This window comes from Paramisgurnus dabryanus, chromosome 8 (assembly GCF_030506205.2).
Source record: "Paramisgurnus dabryanus chromosome 8, PD_genome_1.1, whole genome shotgun sequence".
Taxonomy (NCBI): Eukaryota; Metazoa; Chordata; class Actinopteri; order Cypriniformes; family Cobitidae; genus Paramisgurnus; species Paramisgurnus dabryanus.
In genome coordinates, this window is record NC_133344.1 from 18,060,684 (window position 1) to 18,086,278 (window position 25,595).

Sequence of the window (25,595 nt, forward strand, 5' to 3'; positions counted from 1 at the left end):
TTTAAATGAAAACAACTCGAAATCCTTTTTGAAGCAAGAAAAAACTATTGAGAGATAGTGTTATTCGTGTTCGTATGTCTAAATCTGTGCTCCGGAAATCACCCTTATCGCTAATCTCCAGGCGTAGTTACAGGTGCTGTTCCTAATCATATCTCACCATGGTTCCGCTTTGTTCAGCAACACCTCAGGGCTTTCCCTCCCCTCACAGCTGCCTGGCAATCTCCTCCTGAGGCCGATGCTTATCCTGCACTGATAGGGTAGACTGCATGGAGGTAAAAGATCCGACAAAACCTGCTGATTTTTAAAGGCCCACATGAGCCTGAATCCACAGGAAAGAAAGAGCTCTTGAGTTTATGGGAGGTCTATGATCTGCTGGCATTTACACACACACACCAGACTCACAGGGTAGAGTCATTTTGTTTGATATTATACAAAAAAATCCAGCTGACATTGGGGGCCCTATCTTGCACCTAGCGCAATTGACTTTGTCAGTGACGCATGTATCATTCGTATTTTGCACCGGCGCACAGCGGGTTTTTCCCTCCACAGACGCACGTCGGCAAACTAGGGAATGAACTTGCGCTCCCTGGGCGATTCAGCGCAAAAAATGAGGCGTGTTGCGGCACAAACCATCCCTGATGCTATTTTGCAGTTTGAAAAAACAATTGCGCCACTAACCAAAAAAAAACTAGTGTAAAGTCAGTGGCGCATTGCGCATGGTTCTTTATGCTGTTTTAAGGGCGCATGCTTGACCATAATGTATAGCGTGCACAACGCACACACACTTTGCTTATCTAATCTACACAGATGCAACAGTTATTTTTGCAAATCCTAAATTGTTACAATAAAAAATATTAACACATGAGATAAGGGGAATCATAGTGGTGAGCATTGTGGTTATAGTTTTTATATATTGTGTGGCTGCGTTAAAAAATTCTCATGCAAAAAACGATTAAAATATTTTCATAAGAAACCTTAATGTATATGAAACTTGATTTGTAAGAGTACTTTGGGGTTGGATCTTGCTTGCGTTCTTGGGTCCGATTTCAAAGCCCCCAAACCCTTTCAGCGGTGAGGGTGGATGCAGCGATGTCCTCTGCTGGCGTCAGGTCCTGAGGCAGATCCACCTCCCGTTACATGGCGTGCCCGATTTATGCTGGCAAGCTTGGGATTCCCCCGTCTCCTGACATCATTTTAGAGCTTGGCGCAACAATGGGGATGCCAGCTGATGAGACAATTGTGGCTATTTCCTCTCACGCCTGTTTAACCTACACTGATTTGGGCGGGTTTCTCCCATCCCCATACAAAACAACTTCTCTGTCTTTGACAGCTCTTACAGGAACGTCGGTCTCCTCGGCTGTGAACCGCTCCTGGCGTGCGCCTGGTAAATCCGTCATAATAATAGCAACCCGCCTTGGAACTTGCGCCCTTGCGTTTAAAGGGAATGTTGGATGACGTTCTGATTGGTTTATTTGACGTTACGCCCAAACCACACCTATGAATAATGAACCTACTTCAGACCAACCCCTTAATGATTTGCGCCTGGCGCAAGAGTTATTTCTCCCGCCGGGAAAATAGCAACAGCGCCCAAGATCCGCCCACAAAGTCACTTGTGCATTGCGCTTCGCACTTGCGTTTCAGATCGTTCAAATAGGGCCCTGGGTCTTAAAGCCAATTTAGTGGTTGATAGGGAACTACACTATATAATTAAGCCTCTTACACATATCAATTTGCAGGTTAATCCCAGCTCTTACAGGTGATTTGTCAAATATGAAACATTTTTGGAGAACAACATTGCTGTGAGGACTTGGTTAATTTGCATATTATTGTTATTATTAGTTTTGTTATCCAGACTCTTGGTAGAAGTGATGATAGAGAAGAACAATGCCCCGAAGCTGCTGTCGGTTAGCAGTGCCTGTTCACCTTTCCTCAAAACAGCCGATCAGGTTTCAGGGTTTGTATGTCATTAGAAAAGACACTGTCTCGTCTGATTATTGAGTCATCACCTACTTAGTGCACTCACACAGTACAGATGGCAACCACTTTGGGTAAAAATAGTGTATTTGAGAGTTTTGTTTCAAAAGTAATTTTCACTTTAATTTTGTGCTTTTTGATAGATAGACAGACCAAAAATAGACCCTGTAGTAAGGTAGATATCTTAAGTTAGTTAGTTCATTCTTGAAAGAGTGTTTATAATGTAACTTCAACAGAGAAAGAGATCAGATGCTAGCACAAGCACATACACAGAATCATCACCTTTGGTTATTGCTTTGGTAACAGGAAGCAGCTGGGAAGCTCATATTTAGGAAGTCTTTGTGTTGATAATGAATGTGGTATAGGGATGAGTTCTTTCATGCTGTGGTAATGGCTGTTGGAAACAGCATACTTTACTGTCGCGTACAGGAAAACTGACCTGTGAGTTATTAAAACGGTAAAACGTGAGGGCACATGTACTGTAGGATCAGACTCTGTAATCTGCTTTATATCACGTGGCAAATGTTTGCTTGGGTGATAGTGCTATGATGAAAGAGCAGTACGGATAAATTGTTTATGCCTGTCCATCTGGAAGTAAGAAATGATATACAATACAGCTCAAAGGTTAGAAACACTCATTTTTTTTATATGTTTTTACATTTTATAATAATAGTAAACAAATGAAAACTATCAGGGCCGGCTCAAGCCCTTTGGTTGCCCTAGGCAAAAATCTTTTTAAAAAGTCTTCAAAATTTGATCCATATACTAATGTATTCAGTAAATAAATAATATGCACTTTAAATGATAATTCCGGTATTTAACACTTCTCATTTCTGGTTTGTTTTGGATGAACTACAGTGATGGACACAGAAATTTTGGTCGTGTCTTGACTTTTTGACTCGTTTAGAAGCGTCTCTTGACTGCTTCAGAATGGAAGTCAATGACCATGCACAAACATGTCATTAAAACAACACTTAACGTTCATTTTCAAAACTGTGCTACTCACCGAGTGGTTTGTGGTGTTTGTTGATGATTAAAAACAAGTTGTGTAGCGAAATACAGTTTCTGATGTGTTTTATTTGGCATTTTGTAAAATTCCATTGACTTCTCTTGGAAGACTCATTGCTCGCTGATATATCACTCCGCCGCTGGAAACGGAAAAGGGGTCTGTTTACATGTGGTTGTAGTTTTTTCGCTCGGTTTCTCTCAGAAGAAATTTTTCCCATATTTGATGGCTCAGTGACCAGCTTTAGGTTTGAAGTTGAGCTCAATTGTGACTGTCTATACGCTAGACACTGAGCGTACTTGTATGGCAAAATGATTGTCGCCATCAAGTGGTCAGGAGTGTGCTAACGCTTCAGACTCAATTATAGAGCGGAAGTATATACGCGGTTGTGAGGTATCTGAACAAATAGTTCCACTATAGCAAATAACACGTATTGAAATCATACATTGCGCCAATATATTTGTTTTTAATCATCAACGAACACCACAAACCACTCGGTGAGTAGTAAAATTTTGAAAATGAACGTTAAGTGTTGTTTTAATGACATGTTTGTGCATGGTCATTGACTTCCATTCTGAAGCAGTCAAGAGACGCTTCTAAACGAGTCAAAAAGTCAAGACACGACCCATTGTCAAAATTTCTGTGTCCATCACTGTAGTTCATCCAAAACAAACCAGAAATTAGACTCAAAGTGTTAAATACCGGAATTATCCTTTAAAGAACTCTTACAGCTCGATCATCGTGTGGCGTCGTTCATCCAATTTGTCTTTCGTGCACTTATAAGACTTTGTTGAACATTTATGACTTTAATTTGGAAATATAATATATTTACATGTAAAACAGCATAACAAAAAGCAAAAAATGCAGGGCAGGTCTTACATCAATGTCAGCCGAAAAATAAATTATTAAAATATAATAAATAAATATGTAATTAATTATTACATATGAAGTGCTCAGATGCAAAGACCTTTAAGTGCGTCTGTCAAGTTTTCTTGTAATTTTTTTTATCATACTCTTAAAGAATTTTGCCAACCAGACGGTATTTTTAAATAGCCTGAGGCCAGGATTTGGCAGATTTCAAGCAAAGTATTTAAATGAGCATACAGTATAATACGTGCCGAGAGAATTTGCTCAATATCATTATCTCATTTTTGACTGAGGTGGCATTTAGAGGCTTTTGCATCTGAGCTCTTAAGATGTCTTTTGATTAAACTTGATATATTGTTACTTAAATAAGTTATAACTCTGACAGTTTAACAACCTTTAAAATGCTTAACAAGACTATTCAAACAGCTGTTCTACAATGACAGTAACAGACCCGAATAAGCAAACATTTTTTAAGCGGTAGTGCTGAAGTGTTTAGTTTCAAAAGACACTCGGAAAGAACACGACTACATCTCACTTCGGTTGATCTGATATCAGGTGGCGTTCAGAACTACAGAGACGAAACATGTTCACTCATGATGAATATGTTCATTGTTCAAAGAATAACTTCAAAGCAAATCTGTCAGCCTACGCCGTTGAGAGGAGGATATTGCCACATTAATAATAGTCACTTGTGTTAGGCACAAAAACTCAATCTAAGTGTTCTGCATCTGAATGAAAGAAATAATATTAGTTTGCCTGTGTACATTTTCACAAACATACTTTTGCTGCTGTTTTTGAGCATATACATCTTTGTGATTTGTGAAATCCTTTTATTTGACCTCACAGTATGTCTAAGTCATTTTGCAAACATTAAAGGGATAGTTCACCCAAAAATGAAAATTCTATCATCATTTTCTCACCGTCATGTTGTTATAACCTGCATACATTTCTTTTTTCTGATGAACGCAAAGGAAGATATTTTGAGAAATGTTTGTAATCAAACCGTTTGTGGACCCCATTTACTTCCATAGTAGGAAAAAATAATACTATGGAAGTAAATGGGGTCCACGAACTGACAACTTTTTGCATCAGTAGCTGCGTTTCCTTTACCCTTCAAATTGCACAAATTGACATTGTGAATTGAAAATATGGCCAATGGAACCATGTCAATTTCGCAAAAACTCGGAATTCGGAAGAGGTGCATTTCCTAAACAGCAATATTGTGTTTGCATTTCCAGGTCACACGATGTACTGTAAGTAAGTTCCGTACTTTCCGGACGATAAACCGCACCGGAGTTTAAGCCGCATCATTCAAAAATGCGTCATTAAGACGAAATAACATATATAAGTCTCAGTGGACTATACGTCGAGTTTATTTAGAAAATTATTTCACAAAATCCAAGCCGAAGAACAGACATTTAATCTGTAAAGGCAAGTTATTCAACTAAACAATAGCAGACAGAACAGCAGGCTGAATAGATGTCTGTACGTTAAAGTAATATTATCAGTTATTTAAACGATAAACCATAGCATACAGAACTTACGAGGGTTGCATTCCCAAACAACAACGTACTGTAACTCGTTGCTGTACGACCATTGTACAATGCTTCGTTGGAGAAACGACCTTGTAATGACTGTTTCCCGAAAGCATAGTAACTTTGTCGCACATTCGTCGTTTGGACCATGTTGGTTTAAAAACAAAGTTGATGATGTCACGTGGGAGGTGGAGTACTAATTAATCTGTGCAAATCGATTTAATGTCAGATTATTGCTGTAAATAACATATATTGCATCTGAATTTTTTTTTCATAGTGATTTAGTTATCTGTTGTATATTTTAAAGATATTTAATTCACGCAAGTTCGTAGGTCGCACATGCGCAGTTTTCAAATGCAGCGCTTTCATTCTGTTTACAAATTTCAAGACGTAAAATAAAATTGTAATATATTTAGAATGATGGATATAGACTGTACTACATGTTTTTGGCTTATTTTGTTCAAAAGCATGATCAATGAAAGTTTACATATGATAATAACAAGGAACGATGATTCTAATGACAGGTGAAGAGCTGTCGTTCCAACGACACAAGTTAGCGATGCAGTTTGCGAATGTTTGTTTAAACGATGGTTTCGGGAAACACCAAAACGTTGAACGATGTTAGTAACGATGGATCTTACGATGTTCGTTGGCTAACGATGCTTTAGTGAAACACACCCCTGGAAGGTTGAATAGGCTAAATTAACCGAACAAGCCAACTATAGCGTGAAGTTTGCATACTCGTCATTCCACATTACAGAATCCATTGAATGACTGTACATAATTACAGAAGCAACATATGGCGGACTCTCGTGGCTGTAGACGGTAATGTTGTCTCTTGCCTCGTAAAGGTCAAAATTAATTCATACTGACTTACAAGGCGCACCTGATTGTAAGACGGAGCACCAGCCAAGTTATGAAAAAAACAATACTTGTCTGCTCCCAAGTATAACAGACTTTCCTTGCCAATAGTTTCTGTATAACACTCCTACATCTCTTTTGGCTTAAAATAATGTACTATTACCTCCAACAAACACCTATTTGTTGCCGCTTCTAAGCATAAGGGGCTTTCCTTGGCATTAATGTCTCCTTCGTTTAAAAATAATGCCTATTGCTATGGATGTGATATTTGGTAAACTTACCAACATGAGTCGACGTGATGTTTGTAATGACTTATTGCAACTACGTTTCAGTCGCATATCATCGGTTAATGGAAACGCCGTCATTTCGCAATAGTCTTTTGTCCGCATTTAGTAAATAACTTTAAAGTTTTGCACAAATCTGTAATGGAAACGCAGCTATTGTAAGCCTCTCTTTTACTTTCTGTAACCATGGAGTGCTTTCATGTACAGTATACACATTTTTTACAGCCAAGTGTTTTCTTGTTGAAGTAAATGTATCTTAGTGCTTTTTTATTTTAAGAAAATAACCCCAGACCACTTGTGGAAATGTGAACAATTTGATCTCACCGAGGAACACTTACAGCTGCGCTAATGTGGCCATTTTATTTCTCCCAGAGGTTTTAGCTTACCTTTAATAAAGGTTTTAGCACTGCGGGAATGCTAAGAAAAGATGTTACCTGTAGTTACCCGTCTGTGTGAAATCACAACAGACCCCATCAGGGATATTCTGCCACTCTTAACCCAGGCACATGCAATGCATCTGTGTTAGTTTTCATGATCTTATTTTTAGCATCAAAGTTTGATTTCAATCTTTTTGATTTTTCTTAACAGTTCTTTACATTATGTAGGATGATTTTACATTTATGCATTGACAAACGCTTTTATCCAAAGTGACTTACAGTGCATACAAGGAAGATATATGCTTTTGTCATGTGTTCCCTAGGACCTTTTGGACTGCTAACGCAATGCTCTACCTCTGAGCTATAGAGGAGCACGTGTAAAAAACAGAAAATCATAAAAAATCACTTTTTTTCACAGACCGGGTCACAAACATAATATGTTGCAAAACCTTTGAAGAAATAAAGACACTTAGTAGTTTCATTTTAGACCACCTGCACATGACAAGTTGGGTAATCTGATCCCCTCATCGAAGCGCCAGTAGTTTGGGTTGTTCAGGGGCCAGTGGTTTGTCTCTCAGTTAATGGGTTTGAGCTTTGATGCTCACTGTTTGCACCTTTTACAAAAGATCTGATTGTGTAGCCTGGTTAGCCAGACCTACATCAAGATGTAAGGTCTGGCAACTCTTCACACAAACGGCTCAATGCAAGGGGCGGGATATAAGGTTGTCCCTCAAAATGCCTCTGCACGCAATAGGATAGCGCTATGACGGATCAGAGCAACGAAGAAGGTGACGTAGTTACCGTAACCAGTCGGCAAAACTCCAAACACATCTTTCTTGCTTAAAAAGGACTTCAGTAGGGTTATTTGCTCTTCTCTCAAAGAAAAACATAAGTCTAAGTCCTCCAGAGTCGCGGCCAAAGCCTCTTCAAAAGATAGCTGTTCGCCAGCAGCAGCAGACATTCTCTGTTTTCAAGTAGGAACCGTTGCAGCTCTGTCGTCATCATGTTAAGCCCGCCCCACAGACGCTACACACGATGTGATTGGCCTGACCAAATTTTGGTTTTTGGAGCTGTTAAGTGTATTGTGAGTGCCTAGACTAAACCCTGGCAGCAAATATATTTTGCGGCCGCTAGGGTGCGTCTAGATTTCTAGGCTACTGATTGTGAGGCATACCACTTAAATACACACTCCAAAACGCACCCACAAACCACCCAAAGCAAAACCAAAGCCATTTAGCCAACGGTTCTTTTTTATCTGTGGAGGGGCAGACTGTTGCCACTGCCAAGACACATCATGCAATCATATTTAATGTGTTTCCAATGCCTAGATAAGGCAAGAGATAACTGTCTCTCTTTTCTGAAGTATGCACTTTATAATATGATTTTCACCAGTGAACAATTTACTCTTACTTTTGCAGAGATGTGCCTAAAGCCCTGAGACGTTTTACACAACATGCACAAATGTAATATACTTTTTGCAGGTAAAGCATGGCTAACCTTAAACATAAATGCAAGTGAGTAAAATAATTTGATTCACTAACATAAATGAAACCACATAATGTGCCGCTTGTTGATAACATAAAAGATTGGTTAGCTGTTGGTGTGTTGATCTTTTCTTGGTTGTTATCATTATAGCTTGAAGATTGTGATATTTACTGTATGGCTTCGTGAAGTTATATACCAAGCTTTTTAATAAAAAATGGTGCTGTGGAACCCTCACATGACCTTAGCAGTGCATTCCAATCTGATGTGTTGTGACCACACATGAACAAGAAAAATGAAAAGAAGACCACATGATTTTTTTGTTTTTGTTAGGCTTAGTTCTGCTTCCTACTGTGGACGTAAAGGAGCTTAAACACTTTCAACACTTATGTCTCAGTCGAGCTCAGTAGATGACACTATGTCTTCCAGTAAAAAGCACATTTGGAGGCTATGAGTGACATCTAACTTTCACCACCATGTTGTTTGCGTGCTACATTCATGCAATCCTTTTTTTTTTTGTTTAACAATTTTTATTGATTTTCCATTAAACCATGTAACAAATTTTGGACCAGATGTATACAGGCAAATTATGATTGTGTTATACAAATAATGATATCTATGAAGATATCAAAAAAAGAGGGGGGGGGGGGGAGGGTAGTGCCGATTTACTCCTTTTATAAAAAATAAACTGTGTGTGGTGATTTCGGCTATGGAGGAAGTCCAGGTTCGGTGTCAATTGTAGAGGGACGTCTCCAGGCTAGCGCATCTATCTTCACACCCTATACCTTGTGTTAATGTTACAAAAGAGGTTCTATAGACTTTGCTTGTGTCTCAAGGTTTTTGTGTTACTTTAAAGGAAAACACCTTTTTTCAATATTTTACTATGTTATTACCTTAACTTAATACAAATTAATACATACCTATCTTTTTCAATGCATGCACTTAATCTTTGTACAGCGCGTTGTGAATGTGTTAGCATTTAGCCTAGCTCCTTTCATTCCTGTGCCCGAGGTCGAAGTGCTGCAAACTAAGTGCTCTATCGCCATATGATATAGTTCTTATTTTTTATCTGCTTAAAAATCACCACGTTTTGTTTTGTGCCACCACACTTACTCGTGTTACTTTAAATTGGGAAAACATGGAAGTGTTTGGTGGCTTCTAAATTCATCCCTGTTTGGATCCTAAGGAATGAATGGGGCTAGGCTAAATGCTAACACATTCACGACGCACTGTGCAAAGATTAAGTGTACGCATTGAATAAAAATAGGTGTGTATTAATTCATCTAAGTTGAGGTAAGAACATAGTAAAATTCACAATCTCACCGCTAGATATGATGTGACCACACATGAACAAGAAATCTACACAGTGAAGCTATAACATACACACTACTCCAATTAATACACTTGATCATGCATACAGAAATAAAGATAGAAATATATCTCCTTGTTTTGCAACAGCACCAGTGTTCTACTTCGGAGACATGGAGCACCACGTAGATGAGAGCGATGGTTACGTCGAAGTTCGAGTTTGGAGAACAGGAAGTGACCTCTCAAAACCCGGAACGGTCACAGTGCGCTCTCGGAAAACCGACCCTGTTTCAGCTGAAGGTATGTGTGAGACGAGCTAGACAACTTTTTTATATAGTTTATTAATACAAATACTTTGTGAGAAATTCAGCCAGAGAGAAAATAATATGTTGCTACAGGCCCCAAAGTATTTTTACATACAAATGCCCTATGGGCTTACACAAAATGTAAACATGACATGGCCTTTATTCAGTACCTGTTTCTGCCATAACCTATGCATTCTTTAATGTTGTAGAAACAACCAGGACATGTACTGTACAGACTATTTAACATGTTCCTGATCATTGGATTCCTCTGTTTATGGATTGTCCTCAGAAATCACTTACAAACTTTACAGCAAGCAAGTGGCCAGACACCTAGGCTAAACTGAGGCAAAATCAGTGAAAATGTAATAGCCCAAAAATAAATGAAATAAAATGAACAAATAAATAAAGCCAGACACCTCGTAATCACTGTTGGCTTTGCTGACATGATGGAAAATCATACATCTCATCTAACCAAATGTTTATATTGGCAAGAAGTGGATTACTCATAACTGGTCTACATCGGGTCTATAGTTAACCTAGACGGTGAAATGACGGCTATAGGCTTTATGCCCAGCTGCACTACTTCCTGAACTTCAGCCAGCTCCTTGTTTTCTGTCTGCCATTATTGGACAAACTGATTAATCCAGGTGTGCCTGATCTCAGTAGTCACAACAACAATAATCAGAAATATGTGATCAATAAGTTATTACATTAATAAGCAGTTTCTACTATTTTATAAGTTCATGCAACTCATCACTAGTCAAGATTTACAATAGGAAGTTGAAATGACTTCACAGTTAATTTGATTATCCTTAAATATGTAAGGCAGCAACTACTTTTTAGAGACAAATGTATTTATCTCGTATTAAATACTTGTAAGGCATATTATTGGATCCGTTTCTGCATTGACCTACTTAACATTTCATTAACCTTTAACACAGCTGGTGTGGACTATGTTGGGATTAGTAAGAACCTGGACTTTGCCCCTGGCGTCAACATGCAGACGTTCAGGGTTACAATCCTGGATGACCTGGGACAACCGGTGCTGGAGGGGCCAGAGAAGTTTGAGCTGCTCCTACATATGCCCATGAACGGCATATTGGGAGAACCAGGAAAAGCCACTGTCTACATCAATGACTCTGTTTCAGATTGTGAGTGACAATAATTACTCGATAAATGCTTAGTATTTCAGCCAGGGATTTTTTATGCTACTAACTAATATGGTCATTAAACATAAAAACTGGTTTCAATTGGCCAATTTGAATTTTTTATTTCTCGTTATTTTCAGTGCCCAGGGTGCAATTTCGAGATCCGACATACACGGGTAATGAGAACGATGGGGAGATATCTGCTATTGTGTACCGCAGCGGAGATCTGAGCTACAAGTCCAGCGTGCGCTGCTATAGTCGTCAGGGCTCGGCTCAAGTCATGATGGACTTCAATGAGAGGCCAAACACAGACTTCTCAATCATCACCTTCTTACCAGGTACAGTTTTCAGGCATAGGCATACCATTGTATGTCTCACCCACTTTTTTAAGAACAGGTAAATTGGACCCACTTACTTTTACAGTCTTTAATTCTGTGCATATGTTTGTTCACTTGGTTGAGCGTTATCAGTCATATCCAGTACACTTAAGGAATGTATTTGCCTAATAAATCAAACTCCATTACGCGTTTTAGCTACAGCTATAAAAAATATAGTTTTAAAAATTGTTTTATATTAAAGAGAATAGCGGAGTTCACACCATACTATAATGAAAAAGATACAATGAGCGATATCGTTGGAATCACTTTCTGAGCGTATACTTGAATAATAAACCATTGACGGCCAATCAAATCTTTTTGAGATGAAGGTGCATGCAGACTTGAAATGACAGTGGATAATCTCATTGCTAAGGTCTTTAACATAAAATGACTTCAGGTATCCAGCGATGATGAAGTTGCTGTGAAATTGACTATGTAATGCTTTATTTTTACCACACTGACTACGCCAAAAGGTAAGATATTAGATTACACAAACTATTAATCTTTTTATCTTTTTAAGATTTACCGTTAGAGTTACACGAAATGCAGCGTGTTGAGGACATCCGCTGTGTAAATACAACAATAACAGCATATTTACATATTTAGTGACATTTAAACAAGTGCAAAAGTTTTTATTACAAGAAATATCCAATATTAGTTAATGCCATTGAAAGCAAATGCTTTGCGCGAGTGAATTTGCATAAAGTTATCGTTATGATGTGGACGCCAATATAGTTATCATTATAGTTAACAATACAGCTCTTTCATTTGTCATGTTTATTGTATTATTTGATAATAAAGAGCATAAAAACTACTTTCATATTTATTTACTGTTATGTTTATGTATTATATTTAATAAAAATATGTATTATATTTTAAATAAAAGGCATTACATTTATTTGTTTATTTTTAAAAAGTAGAAAATATTTGACAACAAAACTAACAAAAGTTTATAAACATAAATTTGTTTTGTTTATTGTCAGTATCCTTAAGCTAAATCCAGTTATGCGTTCGTTTCCCATTGTATCATGGGACATAGTGTGTGAGCGAAGGTACGCCGAATGTACCCTCAAAGTCTGAGTGCATTGCGAGTAAAAAGTAGTGAACGAATGTAGGGATTGAAGTTGTTAAAGTGCACTATATCGTGTTTTCACTACTTTGCTATCCCGCAACACGACAAGGTTTTGTGTAAACAAAGCTTTTAGGCTATAAAAAACAGTTGTTTAACTAGGGCAACAGGAGACATGAAAATTATTTTTGACTATGTCAATAATTGACTACATCAATCATTTTTGGGAGGGACCCATCCACATTTTTTTGCCTCTGAAGCCAATGTTTGCAGGTTTATTCAAGGGATAGTTTACTTTAAAATTACAATTCTGTCATCATTGTTTCACCCCTTATTGTTTTAATGAAATCTAACAAAAGAATTGTGAATATCCTCAAACTTTGTAAAGATCAACAACATTTTCCTTTCGCGTTCAACAGTAAAAATAACAGCATGAAGGTTTGAAACTAGGCTGATAAAATAATGGCACTTTTGAATTCTAACCTGAAATCCACAAGGATGATTGATCTTTGGTGTATCAAAGTATTTTGCTATTAATTGATCTCTGATTTCTATCTTTGGAAAATATTGCTTGTAGGAGAGGTGGAGAAGCCCTGTGTTCTCATCCTTGTGGATGACACTGAACACGAGGAAGATGAAGAACTGAGACTGGTGCTGGGAAGCCCCAAGAGTGAATCTCCATTTGGTGCATCCATAGGGACTCAAAATGAGACGCTCATTACGATTAAGGATGCCGCTGACAGTAAGTCACTATTTGTGTTTACTTACAGTTGACGTTTCCTGCCAATGTCCCACAAAGAACTTTGTTTAATTTGACAGCAGAAGGATGAGGAAGGCTATACCAGCATGTGCATGTCCCACAATGATCTTTAAATGACATATTTAAGAGTTATTTAAAGGTGATTTGCAGGGATCGGATGCCATCAATGCTATCAGGCTAAAGTTAGCATTTTCCAAATCACTGACTCCACGTTTAACATAAAGGGAACGTGTATTTATAGTGAAAGAAACAGCTTAAAGAGTAACTAAACCCCTGGTCAGAGCCTGACTCCACCCACTGGCAATATTTGAAAGAAAAAGAAAAGTAGTGGGCAGACCCCAACGGAGATAGGGGCGAAGAACTGAGCTCATACCAAGTGTGGTGAGATCGTAACAAGGGCGCGTAGTACCACAACATCCAACAGGAAAATTCAACTGCAGTAGCCACCATTCAACCTGAAGAGGGCAGCACTCAAACGTTTTTACACCATATATTTGAGCATTGAAACACCAAATGTCAAAAAAGTTACTCAAATCAATGAACAGCACTAATAAAGCCCCATTCTTACAGATCATTAACTAAAAAAGTTGGTTTAGGGTTTAGTTACGCTTTAATCTTCAGTCTGTACAAACTCTTGATATACTTATGTTGAAGTTCATTCTTTGATTCGGGGTAGACAGACTTTAAACTGCTCAGCAAGTAAAAACATATGTGACAGACTATGGTAGGCGGATCCTTGAGACATGGACATCTGCTATGTCATCATCATCCTGGACCAGTGGCATTCTCAGACCACAAAAACAACCTTAAAAACTCCTTGGACATTCAGTTGTTATTTTTAAATAACATTACACTTTTTCCGTTTTCATTTTTATCTGTCATCTTTCATTTTCATCTTTTTCCCACTATTCAGAGGCCATTATCAAATTTGGGGCAACCAAGTTCAGTGTCAGTGAGCCCAGTGAGTCAGGTCAGGTGACCGTGGTGAAGATCCCAGTGCAGAGAGTTGGAGACACATCCAAAGTCTCTGTTGTCCGGGTCCACACTAAGGATGGATCAGCTTCTTCTGGACAAGATTACCACCCTGTCTCAGAAGGTACGTTCAGCATTGTTTTGTTAACCGAAATATAATGATAGTATGGTAAAATGTGAGACTTAAGAATAACCCTAACCCTCACTTGCAGATGTCGAGTTTAAAGAGGGAGAAACCGAACACATAGTGGAGGTGGAAATTTTATACGATGGCGTGCGAGAGATGAGAGAGGCCTTTACAGTCCATCTGAAACCTGATGAGAACATGGTAGCAGAGATTCAGGTATTAGTAATATGCTTGCCCTAAAGCAATACACACACAAAGGTGTCAATGACATAGTATGTAAGTATAAAAATGTATAGTGTGTGCATTATAGCGTCTCTTTTGAACTTTTAGGTGACAAAAGCCATCATCTACATAGAGGAGACAAACAGTATGGCAGATGTGACATTCCCATCAGTGCCAGTGGTGGTCTCACTATTGCACTATGATGATACAACCAGAACTAGAAATACACAGCCGGCCGCTGGATATCCTGTAGTCTGTGTTACGGTAGGTGTCTGTCACACCAGCGGGTGTTTAGCTTTGAGAATATCATTAGGCTTTTCTTACCTTGTAGTTTTTTTTATCTGATCTTTATGGTAACTGTTCATATTATTAAATTTTTAATTTCAAAAACGTTTGATGTTAAGTAAGATGAAGTCAGCATTAAATTAGCATTTCATAACTTTCTTTCTGTTCACTTTTTCCTCATAAGTCGTGCAACCCAAAGTACCCTGACTTTGACCGGACGGGCTCCATCTGTGCCGCCGAGCACATTAACAACACGCTGACCCGATACCGCTGGATGGTCAGCGCCCCCACGGGACCAGACGGAGTGACCAGCCCCATGAAGGAGGTGGATTTTGACACCTTCTTCAGCTCCTCCAAAATGATCACTTTGGACTCTGTGTATTTCCAGGCCGGCTCGCGGGTGCAGTGCGCGGCCCGGGCTGTGAACTCCAATGGAGATGAAGGTCTGGAGCTCATCAGCCCTATAGTCTCCATCAGCATAGAGGAGGGTGAGTAGACACAGAAAACTTTACTTTAAACAACTGAATAATAAATAGGACTTGTTTAAGTTGTTAAAATAGCAGTGTTTATAGTGCATCAGATGTTTTGAAACTTTAGTAAAGACCAGATTGCATATCTCACCCCATCAGCTCTTTACATGTTTGATGTTGTAATTAGGTATGTGTCAGCCTCGGGTTGTTGGCACAGTTGGAGCTGAACCGTTCTCCGCCAAGCTGCGCTACACTGGGGCAGAAGATCCAGATCACCCAAATCTCATTAAACTCACTGTCACCATGCCCCATATAGATGGTCAGTACACTTGCATACAGTCCACTAACTTTTTTTCACAATATAGGACAGATGTTAAAGGGATAGTTCACCCAAAAATGACAATTCTGTTATCACTCTCAAGTTTTCCTGAACCTGTAAAAATTACTTCTGATGAATACAAAGGAAGATATTTTTAAGAACGTTTGTAACAAAGCAGATCTGAGGCACCATTGACTTTTATTGTAAAAAAAAAAAAATTCTATGGAAGTGCACGTTCAAACATTCTTAAAAATATCTTCCTTTGTGTTTAGCTAAACAAAGTAATTTTTCATCCTTATGTTGTTCTAAATTTGTATGAATTTCTTTTTTCTGATTAACACAAAAGAAGATATTTTGATAAATGATGGTAAGCACATAGCTAATTGTAACCATTGACTTCCATAGTAGTAAAAATAAATAAGTACCATCAACTGTGTGCTTATCATCATTTATCAAAATATCTTCTTCGTTATTTATCACAGTACTTCCATAATATTTGTTGTCCTACTATGAAAGTCAATAGTTACAATCAGCTGTGTGCTTACCATCATTTATCAAAACAACTTCTTTTGTGTTCATCAAAAACAAGAACAACTCGAGGATGAGTAACAGAATTTTCATTTTTGGCTGAATTTTAAGATAATTATTTACAAAATTATTTCAGTTTAAATTTACAACGTTTATTTCTATTGCACCTTTTAAACTTTTGCAGTTGCAAGCAGTTTTACAGTAAAAAAACATTGTACTAAAGACTGTAGAAACATAAGAAATTTTTTTTATTATTTTTTTAAAATAACAAATTTATAGAATACATGGGATTATTGCAATTTTTGTAACATGCGATTAGCAAAAATTAATTGTACAAAGATTAAAATCGTCTTCTAAATAGAAAGTTGACTGAATTGACAATGACATCAAATTCATGAAAAATACAGTAATTTTTATCTTAAATATTACTGTGAATAAAATCATAATACATCCTTATCATTAAACATTAAACTTTTAGATGGAGTAAAGCATGCCACCAGACACAATTGCCAACTTTGTGTATATAAATAGAATTGAATGTCACCATTTCATGATGGTGTCTGTTAAGTTACATGGTTTTGTTTTGACATGTTAAAAATTGAAGTTTTGTGGCTTTTAGTTTATTGATGTGCAATTCAATTGACAAGCCCTTCCATACAGTACTGTATGTCCCACCCAAACGTCCTGTTTCAGTAAAGAATTTGTAATGAGTCTGAATAATGTTACTTTATTACTCTTTATACACATTCACTTGACAGGTATGTTACCAGTGGTCTCCACTCGGCCCCTGTCCAACTTCGAGCTGACCTTGAGTCCAGACGGCACACGCGTGGGCAACCACCGCTGCTCCAACCTGCTTGACTACACAGAGGTGCGAACACGTTACGGTTTCATCACAAATGCCACCCGCAATCCAGAGGCCATCGGTGGAACTGCACCTTACCAATACAGCGCAGCCCTCAGGGGTCAGAGCACCCTACGATTTTACCGAAACTTGCACTTGGAGGCCTGCTTATGGGAGTTTGTCAGCTACTTCGACATGTCCGAGCTGCTCAGTGATTGTGGAGGAACTATTGGGACTGATGGACAGGTTATTTCCCCCTTTTTTTACCCTATTATATTAAAAATGTGCTGTGCATACTTGCATTGGCTAATAAGTGCAATAATGTGGCTTTCTCACATGTCAGTGATGTATTTTGGTTGTTGTATACACAAATTGTGTATTTATTTACAATAAACTCTTCTGTCACTGATTTAAGCATAAACTGATGGTTTTCAGCTCAACAGCACCATCTACTGGTGAGATGTGTGCTTAGATATTTTAGCCCCAGTGGTCTGTGATCCTATCACTTGTACAGTACTTGTCTAGGTACAAAATAATTCACACAACTTGCATTGAGGTATAAATGCAGTTTTCACTATCCAGGTCCGATTAATCGGCACACGTATTAAATATATATGTGATTTTTATTTATTTATTTTAGCAGCCTTCTTTGCTCATATTTACTAAGGGTGGCAATAATTCGACCCAGCGCTGTGTGCTCCATAATGATTGATCATTTGTTTTGGCTTTGTTCTTTAGGTTCTGAACCTAGTGCAGTCTTATGTCACTCTGCGTGTGCCGCTGCACGTGTCATACGTGTTTCATTCGCCCGTTGGCGCAGGCGGTTGGCAGCACTTTGACCTGCAGTCTGAGCTGCGTCTCACTTTTGTGTATGACACGGCCATATTGTGGAGGGATGGCATTGGGAGTCCCCCAGAGGCCGAATTACAAGGCAAGACACAGATTGCCTTATTTATATTATCTTATTAAATACACAGTTTAATAATCATGTTTAGTAATTATGTGCATTTGTGAATGTATTTTTAGGTTCCCTCTATCCCACAAGCATGCGTATCAACGAACACGGCCGCTTGGTTGTCAACTTTCGTACAGAAGCCCGTTTTCATGGGCTCTTTGTCACCGCACACTCAGGTGTGTTGAATGGATTATATTTAAATCCTGTCAATCTGGTCTATCTGGTTAGGGCTTAAGTAGTGGAAGTGTGAATTGCACCCGCAGGGTAAATTTTTCTGGTAATAGAAACATGCAAGTCTAACAAGAATATCTGCATTCAGCTTGTCATCTGGCAACTCCTCAAAATTTACAGCATAGTAATGTCGCCTTTACATTGCACACGTCAAACAATGGCTTATTCAAACCAGTAGTTATTAGCTTCATAAATACCACCATGGCGGCCAGTGACTTTTCTTCCAACAAGCACAAATGAAAAATATTTGTTCATGTGTGGCTTGTCATGTGTTTGTTGCATCATGTAAAGCTATGTGGATTATGCACACATAGGTTCACGCCGAACACATATTTTGACATGACGAGCCACACACATGACGGGCTAAATATATGTTTTGACGAGCTTCACATAGTGCGCCCTTAAAAAAGAAGTCACCGGCCCCACTGATAAAAAACGCTCATTTACGAGAAAATATGTCAGATGGTGGGTCTAATGATATAAATTTTAATCAATCAAATGACATAACAGTTTCACATTAATGTCCAAATATAATACAGTATGTAACATTTGTTTCAACACAGCTTCTCCCATGACTTCTATGGTGATGTGTGCGGACCACCCTGGCCTGACCTTTAACATTAGCTTGGTGAGATCTGAGCCCACCTACAATCAGCCAGTGCAGCAGTGGACCTTCATCTCTGACTTTGCTGTAAGTAGTTTACTTTGTAACAAATTTGTATGTACTGAACTGAGATTGATCATAAATGCATATTGTAAATGTTTGTTACAGGTGAGAGACTACACAGGCACGTACACGGTGAAACTGGTTCCCTGCACGGCCTCTTTCAATGTAGAGTACACGTTTCGTCCCGTGTGCCACCCCAGGGACCCAGTTACCTTCGATCTGGACATACGCTTCCAGCAGGTTATTACTTCTCATCAAAGACACCAAATGTCTGTACAGAAAAACAGGGGTTTGGCTTGTGTTTCTAATGCACTATTAGGGCATCATTTTAGGAAAGCAACCCTAGATCATAACACTTCCTTCGCAAGCACAGGACACTTTTTGGGCAGGGCAGTGTTTTTAAAGTTACATTTCTAATTATACAAATCATCAAGTCCTTTAAATCTGTTAATGCAACTTGTAAAAGGAAAAGTCAGCTGGACTTGGTACAACATCTTTACCTAGATGCAATTAGACTTGCTGAGCAAGACCAAAGACCTTTGATACTTGTAGCTCATTTTAAAAAAAATTGCTGGAACATGTTACAAAGACTGTAAACTATGTATTACTGAATTGCAAAGTTAGAATTTTAAACAGTTTTTCACCATTTCTGAGCTCTGGATTATTTGGGTGGGGCTAAAACGGTGGCTCGATGATGCACTCGAGCCAACGCGCATGGCCCCACCCCTAACACAATCGCAAGCATCCATTCAGGTTGTAGATGTATTTGAAAGTTGAGAGAGACGGCAGCTTTCCCGCGAGTGGGTGTGGTTTCAGCGTTTGAGAACTGAGAATCCTGCCTATTTTTCTAAGATTTTGATAACTTATTTTATTTACTAGCCTTTTTTCATCATTCAAATTTGGTTGGGTGGTTAATAACACATTTTTTCTGTGGTGTGACAAACGCAGAAAACATTTAATATCTCCCTTGCAGGGACTTTTAAGCATTTGTCATAGGAAAGCATAAAATGCTTTTATAAGTAAATAAGTGAAACCACTGAAGGGCCGTTCACATTACAGTATAACGATAACTATAATAGCGTCCACACCACCGGGGATAACGATATCTTTATGCTAATTCGCTCCCGAGGCACACTACTCGCGCAATCATTTACCTTTCATGGCATTTACTAATATTGCATATTTCCTTTAATAAAAACACTTGTAATTGTTCACATGTCATTAAATGTATAAATATGAAAAAAAAAATCTCAGAGCGTGTAGTTAATTGTGTAATGACGACCCTTTAAAGGAAAACACCACGTTTCGTTTAACAGAAGTAGATAAACGAACAAGAAAACATTAGCCATTTAAAACATTATTTTTAGACCAAAAATATCAGATTAAAGTGATTTTTTGCATAAAACAAGAAAAAAAAACTGCCAATGGGGTAAGCAAATTTGTCTTGATTTTTTTCTCGAATTTAGTGTTTAAGAAAAATTTTCAAGATTTTTTTGCTTACCCCATTGGCAGATTTATTTGCTTTTTTATGCACAAAATCACTTACATTTGATATTTTTGGTCTAAAAACTAGACTTATTTTCTTGGGTCGTTTTGCTCATCAAGAAAAAACATCTTAATTTAAGAATTTGAATAACTGTGGTGTTTTCCTTAAAGCGTACAAAAGTGTCAATTCTTTTTTAAAGACACTGTATAGCCAATGTTCTAGTTTGAATAAACGTTTGTGTTTGTCACATTAGGTCAGTGATCCGGTCGCAGCAGAGTTCAGTCTGAATACACAGATGCTCCTGCTTTCCAAAAGAGCTCTCTGGTTGTCTGACGGCTCCATGGGCTTCGGTCAGGAAAGTGATTCTGCTTTCACAGAGGGTAAAGTACTACAAACAGAACTTCTTATCTACGCATTGTTTTGTTTTCAGTAAACATTTTCAGCTTAAAAGCTTCCAGTTATATTAACATACAGCTGACAAGTTTGTGGCTTAAATAATTATTCATTTTGTATTTTCTTTAATGAGCAATTTTGTCTATAATGTCCAAATACTTACTGTAAATGTCTGTCATTGTTTTTTCAGGTGATATCATCTATGGACGTGTAATGGTGGATCCTGTTCAGAATCTAGGAGACTCGTTTATCTGTAACATTGAGAAGGTGTTCCTCTGTACAGGGGCAGATGGATACATTCCAAAATACAACCCTGACAACTTTGAGTTTGGCTGCTTAGCTGACTCGCCATCTCTTTTGTACAGGTTTAAAATCATTGTGAGTATGGCCATTGTGTTATATTTTAATACAAGGGATTTATTTATACATTCTTTTACAATTCTGACAGTTTTAGACTGGGCACACAATCTTGTGTTCCCTGGAAATCAATCCGATGACCTACAGGAAAGCACAATCGTATCTAGCTTCGATTCTTGATTGTTACCTTCTGTTTACAGGACAAAGCTCAACCAGAGACTCAAGCAAGAACATTCGGTAGCATTAGTTTCAATGCTTACCTTGCTGTAGATGATCCTCAAGCAATGGCACTGGTGAGGCAGCCAGGCTCTGATGGTTTTAGACTGGAATCCACAGCTTTGTTTCAAGTAAGTACAATTACCCTGAAGCAGCCTCATAAACGCATTAGGAAACATTGTGATCATGTTTTAACCATGTACCACCTTGTCCAGGTTTTGGCAGGGAGAGAATGGTACATTCACGCTATTTACACTGTCCGATCCAGAGACAACGCTAACCGAGGCATTGGGAAGAGGAGCGTAGAATACCATTCTTTGACATACAGCCGACACTCGATTCCCACCAGCCAATCACGATACAGAAGGTCAGCAGACGGCGTGCCAGATTTGGCTCAGGATATTGGTGCAGAGAGAAACCGAGGCACGAACATCTTGCATGTAGCACTGGACCGGCGCACCCAAATACATCCCGACCTCAAACAGGAATCGCAAGCCGATGGTATTGTTCCCAGAGAACTGAACCACGGGGACAGTAGCGATAATCGCCTTGTTTTAATCATAGGAATTTTGGTCGCTGTCCTCTTCACCGTTTTGCTTATTATTCTCATCGTTCTTGTAGTGCGATCTAGGCAAGAGAAGAACGTTACAGAGTCCCCAAAAAGCTCCAGCAGCACAGAGCCCATGATGACACACGTTCCTGAAAGCAACGACAGTTCTGAGGTTTGATTTTATTCAAATCGGTTTGTTTGCAAGTGCCTCTTGTTCAGTTGCTTGGGCACACAAAAGACACATAGTGACCTGGAGTGGTTGTGCTCTACCTCTCCTTTGGATTTGTCCAAAAGTGTACTTGAAATTCATATGCACTTCTGTTGTCACTGCTATTTTAATTCTCCATAGTATCTTGTTGACATGTAGACAAAGTCTGTTGTATACTACTACTACTACTACTACTACTACTACTGCTTGGATGGTATTGGTATTCATCCAAATGAGAATTTTATTTTATATCCAAAGGTGCTAGATGAAAGAATGGTATTGTGGGAGAAAAATTTTATTGATGTTTAATTGTATAAATGCAGATTGTTTTCAATCGCTGAAGATTTTTAATGCTTACTAGTATTATAAGGTTGAAAGAAAATACTACTACTGTAGATGGATTATCCATTAATAGTTTTTGTTTATTTTTGTATTTTCCACTGCTAATGTTTCTACTGGGCAGAAGAAATGAGAAACTCAGATCCAAAAGCCACTAAATGCCAACTCCGATATTAATGATATTTCAGCATGTATTACCCTTATCAAATACTTTAGCTTCAAATCTGCTTAATCGTAGTGATGGTCGCTTTCGAAGCACTGCTTCATGTGGCTTCGAAACTTTTACGAAATCTTTTGTTTCGAATCAAGTCACATGATTTTAGCAAACAAGGCTTTATTACGTTATAACTGTTTCGAAAAGTTTCGAAAATCCGATGGTTCACCACTAGGGGGAGTTGATCACAAATGACCAGTGTTTAATATGGTTAGGTGAACTCGGGTCAGTTTTATTATGCAAGTTCATAAAACATTTATCCGATCTGACTAATAACACTACCATTTTGTCTACTTCTTGTTTATAGACAGATTTAATGACAAAAATAATTAAAAGGGGAGTTAGTTTTAATGATTTGTTTGTCCTAAATAAAACTTGAAACACATAATACACTTTTACTTATGTCTTAATTAAGTTAAATAATTTTTTTAAACATATTATTATTAAAATCTTGTAAAAAAAATTATAAAAAAGTGTAACATGTTTGGACCAAGCGTGCCCCACAAGCCCTGAAAAGTGAAGCTAAAACGTCTCGATCGCCCCCCAGTGACTGGTCCCAGTATAGGTCATAAACCCCGCCTCCCCCATGTTATTCAATGGGACTTGAGTCCAACTAAACAATTTAATTACACTTCAATTATCTTTTTTCCGAAGCTGATTTCTGTCGTTTACTGTATTTTTTATCACGCTGATGTAAATTCAAGTGTTTGTTTTTAAAATAAGTTTGTTTTTAGTTAATTATTTAATGCTACAAGTATTAAAACAGTGGTGTCACGTCATGATTGACAGCTGTGATATGCGTATTCTGCAAGGGCGGGGCCTTGACTTCGCGGCTTTACTTCCTGCTCACTACTGCGCAGGACTGGTCCCGAAATCGCTACTGCGCAGACTCAAGACCCAAGATGTCAGTGCTGTATCGGGACACTGGCGGCTTTACTTTTCACCAAATGAAGAGGGCGAACGGGCGTCGTCCATCTTTTTTTACAGTCTATGGTTTGGACAGATCTGCTTTTAAACTATTTTGACCAGCAGGTGTCGCCAGCGTGTGTGGTGTTTCGAACTGCTTCGAAAAACTGAATCAATTTTCGAAGCAATTGGTTCAATTGATTTGAAGCTTCGAAAAGCTTTGTTTCTCCCATCAATACTTAATCTCACCCACATGCCATTCAGAAATACCGAAATGGCAATTCTGATTTTTTTTGTTGCTTTGACAAGATAATATGTCAGATGCACTTAGAGGGTTGGATCTGAGCTTTTCAACAGTACTGTAATACTAATGTCAAATGTGTTTTTTGATATTATCATACATTTCCATAAGAATGAAATTGTTTTATTTTTGGCAAAGCAAAAGCACATTATTTCTACTGTTTGTGTATTTTAAGTATTTATGATCACTATCAAGTTTGCATGGTTTCCTTTTTTTATTTACACTTACTGTGTAAAAATGTATAATATTGTAAATTCCGATAAAATTTGGGAAAATTGATCAAATGACTATTACTTACACAGAAGATTTTGGGTGAACGTGGGGGACTGAGTAACCTCAGAATGACCAACAAATATTATTTTAAAATAAAAAATACACCACAACCGATTAACTCTTTCACCGCCAGCGTTTTAAAAAAAAGTTGCCAGCCAGCGCCAGCGTTTTTCATGATTTTCACCAAAGTTTAATGCCTTCCAGAAAATGATCTTCTTTAAATATATAAACATACAATATATCAAATGAAAGAACAGACCCTCTGCTTTCAAACAAAAAAAACCGTTTCATCCTACCTTTAGTGGTTCTTTTGCAATCAGCTTTTGAATATGGGTAGGTTTCTGCAAAAACACCATATTTTGAGCAAAAAGCAGAGATAATTCAATTTTTGTGACAGACTTTTCATAGAGATCCCATTCAGAGCGATCTTTAAAACAGACACGGACATGCAGCCGCTTGCCATAGGGCAATACTTCCGGGTTTAAAAAGTTGCGGAAGGGCGCCACCTGGTGGATAATAGCGGTATTGCGGAAAGACGGAAAATCTCATCATTGGCAGGGAAGCGTTTTCTCTTAATTGACGAGATATCTCGTCAATGGCGGGGAAAGAGTTAAGGGCCAGATTTACTTACAGCTTGCCACACCGCAAACCATCATTTTGCCGTTAATTCTCGGCATTTACTAAAAACGCCCAGTGGATAATTAGCGCTGAAAAGGTGTGGTCCAGTTATTTTTGTGACTGACCTTATTGTATATGCATTTCTAGGAGTTTCACTTTCAAACACAAAATTTATGGGAGGAGAGTATTTAAATTTTTACGCAACGCTATTTACAAATGTTTGCGCGTGATATAACTGGTATTTGCACCATAATTTAACGCAGAAAAAGCCTGTCTTAAAGGGGTCATATTATGAGACTTCACCCGTTTGCATTAAGCTTTGTATCGTTAAAATCCCAGTCATGTTTTTGAATGGTCGTGCATTATTCCCTCAGTGAGAAGCCCGGGGAGGAGGCCACAGCCTCGACCTCTGCTGCGTAGAAGAGCTTGGACGGACTAGTAGTGCCTGTACTCTCACTTTGCGCCTTCTGGACAAAATTTCTGCATCAGATCAGGATATGGACGTTTGTGTGGTGAATGGTCCCGGGGAAGAGAGGTACTTTGCGTACGGGTGTGTTTGTTTCACAGATGCGTTTCAGCTCACGAGCACAGGCGCTGAGCCGGCGCGTATGTGGAGTAAACATATTGTGCTGTGGACGTGTTTGTGTGCAGGGTGTGGCATTTTCTTCCTTGGGATTATTTACACGTTTGGCCAAGCACTCCAAAAATAAATAAGAAACTGAGTGAAGCCTGCTCCTGTGACACAATTTGTTTGTGTGGTG

The 25,595-nt window shown here is 38.4% G+C and overlaps 2 protein-coding genes across 2 annotated transcripts in view; both read left to right on the forward strand.

Annotated features, from left to right (window-relative positions):
* frem2b (FRAS1 related extracellular matrix 2b) overlaps positions 1-18,089 on the forward strand; it is a 76,523-nt gene extending 58,434 nt beyond the window's left edge. The window contains exons 7-17 of the mRNA XM_065279940.1: positions 9,845-9,994; positions 10,941-11,150; positions 11,288-11,485; positions 13,171-13,335; positions 14,267-14,449; positions 14,538-14,668; positions 14,783-14,938; positions 15,144-15,447; positions 15,617-15,748; positions 17,035-17,366; positions 17,859-18,089. Coding sequence (XP_065136012.1) covers positions 9,845-9,994; positions 10,941-11,150; positions 11,288-11,485; positions 13,171-13,335; positions 14,267-14,449; positions 14,538-14,668; positions 14,783-14,938; positions 15,144-15,447; positions 15,617-15,748; positions 17,035-17,366; positions 17,859-18,089 — 2,192 coding nt within the window. The remainder of the gene's footprint in view (positions 1-9,844; positions 9,995-10,940; positions 11,151-11,287; positions 11,486-13,170; positions 13,336-14,266; positions 14,450-14,537; positions 14,669-14,782; positions 14,939-15,143; positions 15,448-15,616; positions 15,749-17,034; positions 17,367-17,858) is intronic.
* A 61-nt stretch (positions 18,090-18,150) lies between these two features.
* LOC135770896 (FRAS1-related extracellular matrix protein 2-like) lies at positions 18,151-24,311 on the forward strand. Its single transcript, XM_065280804.1, has 7 exons — positions 18,151-18,251; positions 18,870-18,997; positions 19,079-19,213; positions 20,713-20,839; positions 21,043-21,230; positions 21,410-21,556; positions 21,641-24,311. Exons 1-7 carry the CDS (start codon positions 18,167-18,169, stop codon positions 22,151-22,153), a joined length of 1,323 nt encoding a protein of 440 aa, XP_065136876.1. The 5' UTR covers positions 18,151-18,166; the 3' UTR covers positions 22,154-24,311.
* Positions 24,312-25,595: the final 1,284 nt, after the last annotated feature.

What these genes read in the sequence shown, in the direction of transcription:
- LOC135770896 (XM_065280804.1), top strand. Translation starts at nt 18,167, where the DNA reads ATGCGTATCAACGAACACGGCCGCTTGGTTGTCAACTTTCGTACAGAA. An exon ending in TGATTCTGCTTTCACAGAGG is followed by an intron (nt 20,840 to 21,042) that starts GTAAAGTACTAC and finishes TTGTTTTTTCAG; the next exon opens with GTGATATCATCTATGGACGT. An exon ending in AATCCACAGCTTTGTTTCAA is followed by an intron (nt 21,557 to 21,640) that starts GTAAGTACAATT and finishes CACCTTGTCCAG; the next exon opens with GTTTTGGCAGGGAGAGAATG.